Raw genomic sequence first — 12,248 nt, forward strand, 5'->3', positions numbered from 1 at the left:
ACTCGCCGTGTTTGGAGGAAGAAGAAGGATGGTAGTAAACCCCAAGAACACAGCCCAACCGTGTAAGCGATGGAGTGGAAACATCATTCTTTGGGGCTGCCTTTTCTGCAAAAGGGGGACAGGACGATTGCCGTATTGAGGGGAGGAATGGATGGGGCCATGGTATCGCAGATCTTGGCCGGCAATCTCCTTCCCTCAGTAAGAAGCATTGAGTGGGTCGGTGCTGGGTCTTCAGCAAATGAGAACGACCGAAACACACAGCCAGGGCAACTAAGGAGTGGCTCGTAGAAGCATTCAAGGTGCCTGGAGTTGGCCTAGCTAGTTCTCAGACCTGAACCCAATAGAAAATCTTTGGAGGGAGCTGAAAAGTCCGTATTGCCCAGGGACAGCCCGAACCTGAAGGATCTGGAGAAGGTTGTATTGGAGGATGGGCGCAAAATCCCTGCTGCGTGGTGTCAAACCTGCGTCAAGAACCTACAGGAAAGTAATGATTCTGGAATTTTGCAAACAAAGGTTTGTCGCAAATATTAAGTTCTGCTTTTCTGATGTATCAAATACTTATGTCATGCAATAAAATGCAAATTAATTACTTAAAAATCATACAATGTGATTTTCTGGATTTTTGTTTTAGATTCAGTCTCTCACAGTTGAAGTGCACCTATGATAAAAATTACAGACCTCTACATGCTTTGTAAGTAGGAAAACCTGCAAAATCGTCAGTGTATCAAATACTTGTTCTCCCCACTGTATATATATTGATTAGATAAGTATTCAACCCCCTGAGGTTAGAATCACCTTTGGCAGTGATTACAGCTGCGAGTCTTTCTGGGTAAGTCTTTCCACACCTGGATTGTGCACCATTTGCCCAATTTTCTTTTCAAAATTCTTCAAGCTCTGTTGTTGATCATTGCTAGAAAGTCTTGCCATAGATTTTCAAGCAGATTTAAGTTTAACTGTAACTTGGCTACATTCACTTGGTAAGGAACTCCAGTGTAGATTTGGTCTCATCCTTAATATTAGGGATAGGTGTTCCGCTAGCCAACAGCCAGTGAAATTGCAGAGCGCCAAATTCAAACAGAAATCTCATAATAAAAATTCCTAAAACATACAAGTGTTATACATCGGCTTAAAGATGAACTTCTTGTTAATCCAACCACGGTGTCAGATTTCAAAAAGACTTTACGGCGAAAGCATACCATGCGATTATCTGAGGACAGCGCCCAGCACACAAAACATTACAAACAGTAACCAGCCAAGTAGAGGAGTAACAAAAGTCAGAAATAGCGATAGAATTAATCACTTACCTTTGATGATCTTCATATGGTTGCACTCACAAGACTCCCAGTTACCCAATAATTTTTTGTTTTGTTCGATAAAGTCCCTCTTTATATCCAAAAACCTCAGTTTTGTTCAGTAATCCACTGTCTCAAACAACATCCGGTGAAATTGCAGAGCGTGAAACTCAACAAAACAGAAATTCTCATAATAATCCTATGCTATCTTGCTACCGATAGCCAGCTACCCGGCCAGCTGTCTGGATCGCCGTGACCCCAACCAACCTCTACTCACTGGACCCTTATGATCACTCGATTAAGCATGCCTCTCCTTAATGTAAATATGCCTTGTCCACTGCTGTTCTGGTTAGTGTTTATTGGCTTATTTCACTGTAGAGCCTCTAGCCCTGCTCACTATACCATATCCAACCTTTCAGTTCCACCACCCACATATRCGATGACATCACCTGGTTTCAATKATGTTYCTAGAGACAATATCTCTCTCATCATCACTCAATACCTAGGTTTACCTCCACTGTATTCACATCCTACCATACCTTTGTCTGTACATTATTCCTTGAAGCTATTTTATCGCCCCCAGAAACGTCCTTTTACTCTCTGTTCTAGACGTTCTAGACGACCAATTCTCATAGCTTTTAGCCGTACCCTTATCCTACTCCTCCTCTGTTCCTCTGGTGATGTAGAGGTGAATCCAGGCCCTGCAGTACCTAGCTCTACTCCTATTCCCCAGGCGCTCTCTTTTGATGACTTCTGTAACCGTAATAGCCTTGGTTTCATGCATGTTAACATTAGAAGCCTCCTCCCTAAGTTTGTTTTGTTCACTGCTTTAGCACACTCTGCCAACCCGGATGTTTTAGCCGTGTCTGAATCCTGGCTTAGAAAGACCACCAAAAATTCTGACATTTTCATCCCYAACTACAAGATTTTCAGACAAGATAGAACGGCCAAAGGGGGCGGTGTTGCAATCTACTGCAAGGATTGCCTGCAGAGTTCTGTTTTACTATCCAGGTCTGTTCCCAAACAATTTGAACTTCTACTTTTAAAAATCCACYTCTCTAAAAACAAGTCTCTCACCGTTGCCGCCTGCTATAGACCACCCTCTGCCCCCAGCTGTGCTCTGGACACCATATGTGAACTGATTGCCCCCCATCTATCTTCAGAGCTCGTACTGCTAGGCGACCTAAATTGGAACATGCTTAACACCCCAGCCATCCTACAATCTAAGCTTGATGCCCTCAATCTCACACAAATTATCAATGAACCTACCAGGTACCACCCCAATTCCGTAAACACCGGGTACCCGCATAGAATATATCCTAAGGCAACTTGCCCTCGCAAATACACCTTGCTGTTTGTCAACGCCAAGATCTCAAGCGATCACTGCCTCATATGCCTGCATGGCCCGTAATGGGTCACGCGGTCAACGAACCTCCAACTCATCATGTTGGTGCACTCTGGTCTTCAAGAGCGCTACCCTGAACCTTCAAGCGAGCAGGGGGTTCTGCCCTTTGCCTAATGCGGAACCTGGCCGAGGTATCATGGCAAGGATATTGATCTCTCCCGTCAGTAGAGGATCGCCGCTCTGGATATTTTGTTTTAATGTTTCCTGGTCCTCACCATCTTGAATAAGCATGTTCCCCATTCAAAGAATTTATGAACGCAGGACAGTATAGGCCCTTGGTTTCTCTCGCTGACTGACTGCCCTTACCAAGCAGAAAAACATCTCTATGCGTTTCTGCATTAAGCATCGAACCAGCCCCTGCTTCGTGATATGCAACTTTTTCAGCGGAAAGCTGAAACAATATACACAGGCAGTTAAGAAAGCCAAGGCTAGCTTTTACAAGCAGAAATTTTGCTTCCGTGCAACACATAACTCACAAAGAATACGTTCTGGGACACTGTAAAGTCCATGGAGAAAAGAACACTCCTCCTCCAGCTATCCACTGGCACTGGAAGATAGGAAACACTGTCACACCAGCGACGAACTCCACTATTAATTGAGAAATTGTCAAATGAGCTATTTTCTACGCGGCTGGACCTATTGCTTTACCACCTGGCTACCCACTCTACCCCAGTCAACAGCACTCCTCCTCCCTCACTATCTCGCCCAAGTCCTTCCCCATTTCTCTTTCTCCGAAATACCAGTCAGCTGATGTTCTCGAAAGAGCCTGCAAAATCTGGACAGCCTTACAAAATCAGCCGGGCTAGAAATCTGCGACCTTTTCTTCTAAAACTATCTGCTGAAATTGTTGCAACCCCTATTACTAGCCTGTTTCAAACCTCTCTTTCGTGTCGTCTGAGATTCCCAGAAGATTGGAAAGCAGCTGTGGTCATCCCCTCTCTTCAAAGGGGACACTCTTGGACAACCTCAAACAGCTAGCAGATCCTATATCTAATCCTACCTGTCCTTTCTAAGGTTTCTGAAAGCAAGTCAACAAAACAGATGATGTGCTGACGCATTTACTGTAATCACACGCGTGGTACTCGTTCCGCTATGCATATCTGGTTTCAGAGCTGGTCATGGGTGGCAGCCTACCAGGGCCAGGCCGCTCAAGGTCATACAACGATTATCTTAACCGCCATCGATAGGAAACAATACTGGTTGCAGCGTATTCATTGACTGGCCCAAGGTTTTGACTCTGTCAATCACCACATCCTCATCGGCAGAGCTCGATCAGCCTTGGTTTTTCCTAATGTTTGGCGTCTGTAGCCTGTTCACGAACGTACTGTCTACTGCGATCGGTTAAGGTGGTGTCAAGATTGGGTCGGAATGGGGTCTGCCTTGTCCGGGCTCGGTTGAGCGGGTGGCTCTGCAGTCTTGTGGGGTGCACAGGGTTCAATTCTTGGACCGACTCTCTTCTCTCTATACATTACATGATGTTTGCTCCTTGCTGCTGGTGCTCCTGATCCACTCTACGCAGATGAATCACATTTCTGTATACTTTCTGTGCCCTTCTTTTGACACTGTGTTAACAACCCTCCGGCGAGCTTCAATGCATAGTGCATCTCTTCCGTGGCGTCCTCCAATTGCTCTTATAATACGAAAGTAATACTAAAGCCACTCTTCAGATCACGAGTACGTGCTGCCTGACCTGCCGCTGTCCAACACTACACTAGACTTCCTCGCGTACGGCGCCTGACTTAGAATATGTGGACCAACTACAAATACTTAGGTGTCCTGGTTGACTGTAACTCTCGCTTCAGCAGAGCTCACATCAAAACATCTCAAGTTCAGGTTGAAGATAGTAACTTAGATATTGGTTTCCTATTCCCGCAAGCAAGCATCTCATTCACTTCATGCCTGCAAACGATACCCTTGTAAAACTGACCATGTGGTCGTATCGCGAATGTCCTCGACGATTGGTGATGTCATTTAACAAAATAGCCTCCAAAACCCTACTCAATAAATTGGATGCAGTCTATCACAGTGCCATCCGTTTTGTCACCAAAGCCCCATATACTACCCACCACTGCGACCTGTACGCTCTCGTTGGCTGGCCCTCGCTTCATACTCGTCGCCAAACCCACTGGTTCCAGGTCATCTACAAGACCCTGCTAGGTAAAGTCCCCCCTTATCTCAGCTCGCTGGTCACCATAGCAGCACCTACCTGTAGCACGCGCTCCATCTCTCTGGTCACCCCCAAAACCAATTCTTCCTTTGGCCGCCTCTCCTTCCAGTTCTCTGCTGCCAATGACTGGAACGAACTACAAAAATGTTCATTGACTACAGCTCAGCGTTCAACACCTTAGTGCCCTCCAAACTCATCACTAAGCTAAGGACTCTGAGTCTGAACACCTCCCTCTGCAACTAGATCCTGGACTTTCTGACCCCAGGTGGTGAGGGTAGGCAACAACACATCCACCCCGCTGACCTTCAACATGGGGGCCCCTCAGTGATATGTGCTTAGTCTCTTCCTGTACTCCCTTTTCACCCACAACTGCGTGGCTGCACACAACGTCAGCAAGACAAAGGATCTGATCGTGGACTACAGGAAACAGGGTCGAACCCGCCGCCATTCATATCGACGCGGCTGTAGTGGAGCTGGTCGAGAGCATCAAGTTCCTTGGTGTCCACATTACAAAGGATCTGTCATGGTCCACACACACCAACACAGTTGTGAAGAAGGCACGACAACACCCCTCAGGAGACTGAAAATATTTGTCATGGGCCCTCAGATCCTCAAACATTTCTACAGCTGCACCATTGAGACCATCTTGACTGGCTGCATCACCGCTTGGTATGGCAACTGCTTGGTATCTGATCACAAGGCGCTACAGAGGGTAGTGCGTACAACCCAGTACATAACTGGGGCTGAGCTCCCAGCCATCCAGGACCAGTATACCAGGTGGTGTCAGAGGAAAGACATTAAACCTGTCAAAGACTGCAGCCACTCAAGTCATAGACTGTTCTCTCTGCTACCGCATAGCAAGTGATACCGATACACGAAGTCTAGAACCAACAGGACCATGAACAGCTTCTACCCCAAGCCATAAGACTGCTAGATTGTTAGTTAATTAAATAGTTAACCAAATAGCTACTCGGACTATCTGCATTGACCCTTTTTGCACAAACTTTTTTAAATCGTCACAAGCTGCTGCTACTGTTTAATATTTGTCACTTTATTCCTAGTTATATATACCCCAATTATCTCGTACCTCTGCACATCGACTCAGTACTGGTATATAAGTTAACATTACTCATTGTGTAGTTATTATTACGTGTTTTACTTTTGGGAAGGGCCCATGAGTAAGCATTTCCCTGTTAGTCTACACCTGTTGTTTTAGGAAGCATGTGACAAATAACATTTTATTTCATTTAATGGGTTCATTGTAGTTAATTACCACATTTCTGCGCTGAACCTAGTTGAATATTTGCTTAATGAAAACTGCAACTCCTTTCAGCCAAGCGTCCCACATAGTTATTGACTTAATTTCTCTCTAGAGAAACAGCGCGTTGGGCTCACAAAAAAACGACGTCGGTCGTTTGTTTAATAAGTTGTTTAATAACCCCCCAAAATTTTAATAACCCCCCAAAATAAAATCTGTTAATTACTCATCACTAAAGCACAGTGATAACACATTAATCTGTTGTATACATAAACAACATATCTGACATTGTATTCCCATTTGAACTTTTCTGTGCTTTTAAAAAGGTTGAAAGCGCAGTGATAGATATCAGGGTGGCAAAAAATGTGACCGTTTTTTCATTGGAATTTGGTTTGTTAGATGGTTGAAAGCATATTGATAACACATTGGAAATTCAACTCACATTTGGCTGTCTTTTTCAGTGTGTGAATATACAGTAGGTTGTAATGTCATTGATCAAAGTTTCAACCAAACATTACCCAATCATCCATGTTGAAATGCCGTGGTGTGCCCAGTGGGAAGCACTCATAAGTACTGCACTATATAGGGAATAGGAGGCAGTTAAACAGCCAGTACTGACCCAACCTGGATTATCAGGATACCAACTACAGCACTCATGTGTGAGAGAGAATACTTTACCACCTAGAAGCAGAGAAAATAAAATTGCCCAGTTGTGTAATTGTAGTATTCTGTCCACAGTGGTCCAGGGAACACATATATTTTTCTCTCCCCATTGTAATTTGCTTACTTTCCCTTAATAACATAGTTTTACAAAAATAAGACTGAAAGAGGCTTCACAATGTTTGCCAGTGTCACATTTAGCTGTAGTTGACTATTTAATTAAAATGTTTACCCCCTTTTTCTCCACAATTTCGATCTTTTCTCATCACTGCAACTCCCCAACGGGCTCGGGAGGGACAGGCAAAGGTCGGGTCATGCGTCCTCCGAAACATGACCCGCCAAACCGCGCTTCTTAACACCCACTCGCTTAACCTGGAAGCCAGCTGCACTGTGTCAGAGAAAACAACGTTGACCGAAGTCAGCCTGCAGACTCCCGGCCCGGCCACAAGGAGTCGCTAGAGCGTCATGAGCGAAGTAAAGCCCCCCCCCCTGGCCAAACCCTCCTCTAACCCGGACGACGCTGGGCCAATTATGCGCTGCCCCTATAGGACTCCCGGTCAGTACCTTAGACCAATGCGCCACTCGGGAGGCCCCCGTGGCTGTTGGCTTTTGATAGGAAGAGATGAGATTATAAAGGAGCTGTGTTGTTGTGTGGAGTCCACTGTGCTGCAGAGTTGTGGAAGTCTCAGTCAGCACTGCAGCTTTTCGGCTTATGTCAGTCATCTACACTACAGAGGTACCTGTATTGAGAGATAGGGAGGGAGGGAGGGATTTGAAAGTGACAAGCTTAAAGTGTAGTTCAAGAGAGCTACTTGTTTGGCTCAAGATTATATTTTTTATATTAATCGAACTCTTGGCTACTAACTAATTGATTAGTTAGTAATTAGTTAACTAACTGGATGGCAGGTAGTCTAGCGGTTAAGAGTGTTGGGCCAGCAACCAAAAGTTCTCAACCGAGAGTTTCACCAAGCTAGGTGAAAAATCTGTTGATGTGCCCCTGAGCAAGGTACTTTACCCTAGTTGCTTTGGATAAGAGCATCTGGTAAATGAATAATTTACTGTTGGCAGGTGTTTCTTGAGGCTACCTTCATAATTCATATGACGCGGATGAAGGTCCCATTAAGTTCCTATTATTTGTTCAATACCTTTCCTATTTTCTATTTCCCTTTTTATATACCTTCACAGTTGGCTTTTACAGGACATGTTGACATATACCAATGTTGCAATGAAAGTAACCCATAATTGTGCAAAAGCATCGACAGCATCCAATTACGCATAACCAATACCACTGATGACTGAAGAAATAGCCTACAAAAGACACAGGATGTGTGTGTAGATCCAGAACAGAGCGGTATTGACCAGCCCTTTTCCCAGGTGAGGCAGGCTCCCCGGTGCTCGATGTGTGTGTGACTATTGAACTAAGCTTAGAGCTAGTTTGTATTCCATTAAGCATCTCTGGGGCTTTGTGGTAGAAAAGAGTTAGCTGATGCCCAATTGCAGTCTATAAATTTAATTGTCTATTTCTTTGTGTGTTTATCTTTGTATTCTCTGATCTATCTCTGGTGGTACTCGTTGTATTCCACTATAATACTTTTATAATACTATAATACATTTTTTGCCAGTATTTTGAAAATAGCATTTTCCCACTATGCACTATGATCAGGAAGAGTGGAACTAATCTGATTGCAGTACAAGGTGATGCTTGAAAGAAAAAGAAAATGATTCATAACCCCTCCATCTGATGGCAGTCTATAGGCCAAGCCCGTCTCATGAACTATATGTTCCATCTCAACGTGTTGCTACAGAGCTTGCTAATGTACCTTTCCACATGTGTTTCCCTGCAGATCCCAGTGAGATTGTCTCCATCATGAGGCTGGTGTGGAAGTCCTTGGACAAGATGAGGTGTTTCCGTAAACGCTCCACCATCCCCTTCCTGGGGGTCCTGATCACCTGTCTACTCTTCCTCAATCTGTACATTGAGGATGGGTATGTGCTGGTGAGTCTTTATCTACGGCATCCAAATTAGGACGTTTTGTCTGATAACTGACAAATTCCTAATATGGATGCCATATTGTTCACTTAAAGGGGCAATGCGCAATTGAAACAGTAACAAAGTGTGACCCCCGTCCCTGTTTTGGTAAAAAGCTGAGGGATGGGGCTGGAGTAATGTAACCACTCTCAAATTCATTGACAGAGCTATGGATGCAAGGACTAACCATCCAGAAGTATAGTTTTAACCAAGTTCTGAGGGTTTATAGTGTTTGTTTACATATAATTGTTTACAAACATTGGAGTAAAAGAGGCTTATATTTTTGGTTCTGATGGGGTACGACAGTGAAACTAAGTTAATGATGAGCCATTAATAGGTTATATTCTTTAAGAATCAATGGGTACATATCATTCATTTATAAGTCCAAAAATTTATGTAGCAACTGCCGAATGCGCCTTTAAGTCATCCAATCTCAAATATATGGAGAAGACAGGCACCATCTAAAAACTTGGAATTAGATGGTACCTATCTTTCACATACATTTGGAATTGAGAAATGCAGATTTCCACTACTAATGGCATAGAATAGTATCCACATTAGTCCACTTTTTAGGTAGGACAACATCTAACTGAATTGTATTTTGGGGTGTAGTAGCCTGTTGTACCACCCCCCTCCTCTTAAATCAAACAGCATCCAAGAGTTTACTCTTGTATTTAACCATGTTGTCACTTTTATAGTTTCTTGTTTTCAAAAGGCAACATATTACAGTTTTCAGAGGCAAGAGATTTATTTCTTATTCATGATTCCATCAAATCTTGGTGATCATAACACATTATCTATATTTGTTATTTAAATTATGGGGGGGGGGTGTGCATATTTTCAACGATCTGGTGCTCTCACGAAATACATATCCATGGCAATGTCAATATCAATATCAATGGTCTTAGAAATTTGAGAAATGTTCAAAGGAGATGACTTGACTTTGCTGTGTTTGTTTGTACAGTAGCTGAGATCAAATCAAATCAAAGTTTATTTGTAGACCTTACAGTGAAACGCTTACTTACAGGCCCTAACCAACAGAGATGAGATGAGACTTTGGTTTGTCTGGCATTGTCACGCCCTGACCATAGTTTGCGTTGTATGTTTCTATGTTTTGTTTGGTCAGGGTGTGATAGGAGTGAGCATTCTATGTTGTATGTCTAGTTTGTCTGTTTCTATGTGTTTGGCCTGATATGGTTCTCAATCAGAGGCAGGTGTTTTTCGTTGTCTCTGATTGGGAGCCATATTTAGGTAGCATGTTTTGTCATTGTGGGTTGTAGGTGATTGTTCCTGTTTCCTGTGTGTTTGTGTTCACTATACGGGACTGTTACGTTGTTCGTTCGTTTGTCGGTTTATTGTTTTGTTCGTTTGTTTAAGTATTCTGATTAAAATGAATACTCACCACGCTGCATCTTGGTCCTCCTCTCTTTCGCCTAACGACGAGCGTTACAGGCATTCACAATGTGAAGTCGTCTCATCTCATCTGATCTGTTGTCTTTGTTCTGTGTTGTAGGAGGAGGATAAAAGACAACTGAGAGAAACATCAATGCATCCTTCAAACTCTGAGAGATATGTTCACACCTATAGAGATCTCACAAATTTCTCTGGAACCATAAACGTCACATATCGTTATCTTGCTGGAACCCCTTTGCCTCGAAAGAGTGAGTGTATCATAGGATGTAGCATAGCATGTAGTGTGTAATTCATTGGCTGTCATTGCAAATTGTTTTATTAACAATGTCAAATTAGACACGAGAAATACATTGTAAAAACTTGTTTAAATAAATTATTAATAATACATTTTCGGGCAGTTGTTTCGACAATATGTAGCAACATTTTATATATTTATTTGGTCATCATGCAAGYGATACATTTTTTAAGTCATATTTTAATGTACAGTGAAATAATATTTATGTTTTCGTTTACAGAATATCTAACCATTGGACTGTCGTCCGTCAAAAGAAAAAGAGGGAATTACCTCATGGAGACAATCAAATCAATTTTTGACCAGTCCAGTTATGAGGAGCTGAAAGAGATTGTGGTGGTGGTTCACCTGGCGGACTTTGACCTGGCCTGGTGTGAAAACCTGGTGCAGGACATCTCCAGGAAGTTTGCCCACCACATCATCACTGGGCATCTCCTGGTGATCCATGCCCCTGAGGAGTACTACCCATCACTGGATGGGCTGAAAAGGAACTACAACGACCCAGAGGACAGGGTACGCTTCCGCTCCAAACAGAACGTTGACTACGCCTTCCTCCTCAACTTCTGCACCAACCTCTCAGATTTCTACATGATGCTGGAGGACGATGTGCTCTGCTCACGGAACTTCCTGACATCCCTGAAGAAGGTGGTCACCTCCAGGGAAGGCTCGTACTGGGTGATGTTGGAGTTCTCCAAGCTTGGCTACATAGGGAAGCTCTACCACTCAAGAGACCTTCCGCGCCTGGCCCACTTCCTGCTCATGTTCTACCAGGAGATGCCTTGCGACTGGCTCCTTATTCACTTCCGGGGCCTGTTGGCCCAGAAAGATGTGATCCGCTTCAAGCCCTCTCTGTTCCAGCACATGGGCTACTACTCCTCATATAAGGGAGCAGAGAACAAGTTGAAGGATGATGACTTYGAAGARGACTYTATTGAYATCCCTGACAACCCTCCTGCCAGCMTGTACACAAACATKAATGTATTTGAAAACTATGACGCCACMAAGGCTTATAGCAGTGTGGACGAATACTTTTGGGGGAAACCTCCCTCTACCGGAGACTTCTTTGTCATWGTMTTTMACRAAYCAASYAAWATWAGCAAWATCAAAATCTTRACAGGAACRGACGATCGTCAGAACGATATCCTGCACCATGGAGCTCTGGAAGTAGGAGAGAAGCTGGTGGGTACAAAGAGAGGAAGGCAGTGTTCTTCCTACATCACGTTAGGGGAGTTTAAAAATGGCCACATTGAGGTCAAAGATGTGGACCACAAGATTGCCTTTGCTATTGAGTGTATTCGTATTGTGGTGACTGCCAGTCAGAAAGAATGGCTGATTATTAGGAGTATAAGCTTGTGGACTACACAACCTCCCAGTCAATGAGGACAATACAAAAACTATCATCATACCATGTGGGTAACAGTTGGTTTACTAATTCATTTGACAATGTATTCATTTATTTACGTATTATTGTATTTATTTATTGTTGCATGTGTTTATTTACTTAATTATTTATTTAGCCATTTATTTATTTCATTTTATAGTATATGTATTTATATTTTTATGTACAAATCAATCTAGAGTTTTTATATTTGAAACTATACTTTACTGCTTTTTACAATTATGGAAAAATGTTTAATGATTGTCTGACTAACTACTTTAATGGATGTTGACCCGTTTTTATGGATGTGAGATCATGGGAAATATCTGTTGGCTATTATACTCATGTTGTACA

The 12,248-nt window shown here is 43.1% G+C and overlaps 1 protein-coding gene across 1 annotated transcript in view; it reads left to right on the forward strand.

The window, feature by feature from the left end:
• LOC111952978 (alpha-1,3-mannosyl-glycoprotein 4-beta-N-acetylglucosaminyltransferase C-like) overlaps positions 1 to 12,001 on the forward strand; it is a 109,147-nt gene extending 97,146 nt beyond the window's left edge. The window contains exons 3-5 of the mRNA XM_023972027.2: positions 8,627 to 8,778; positions 10,325 to 10,472; positions 10,740 to 12,001. Of these exons, the coding sequence (XP_023827795.1) occupies positions 8,650 to 8,778; positions 10,325 to 10,472; positions 10,740 to 11,896 (1,434 nt within the window). The 5' untranslated portion in view covers positions 8,627 to 8,649 and the 3' untranslated portion in view covers positions 11,897 to 12,001. The remainder of the gene's footprint in view (positions 1 to 8,626; positions 8,779 to 10,324; positions 10,473 to 10,739) is intronic.
• The last annotated feature ends 247 nt before the right edge of the window (positions 12,002 to 12,248 follow it).

This window comes from Salvelinus sp. IW2-2015, linkage group LG26, assembly GCF_002910315.2.
Source record: "Salvelinus sp. IW2-2015 linkage group LG26, ASM291031v2, whole genome shotgun sequence".
Taxonomy (NCBI): Eukaryota; Metazoa; Chordata; class Actinopteri; order Salmoniformes; family Salmonidae; genus Salvelinus; species Salvelinus sp. IW2-2015.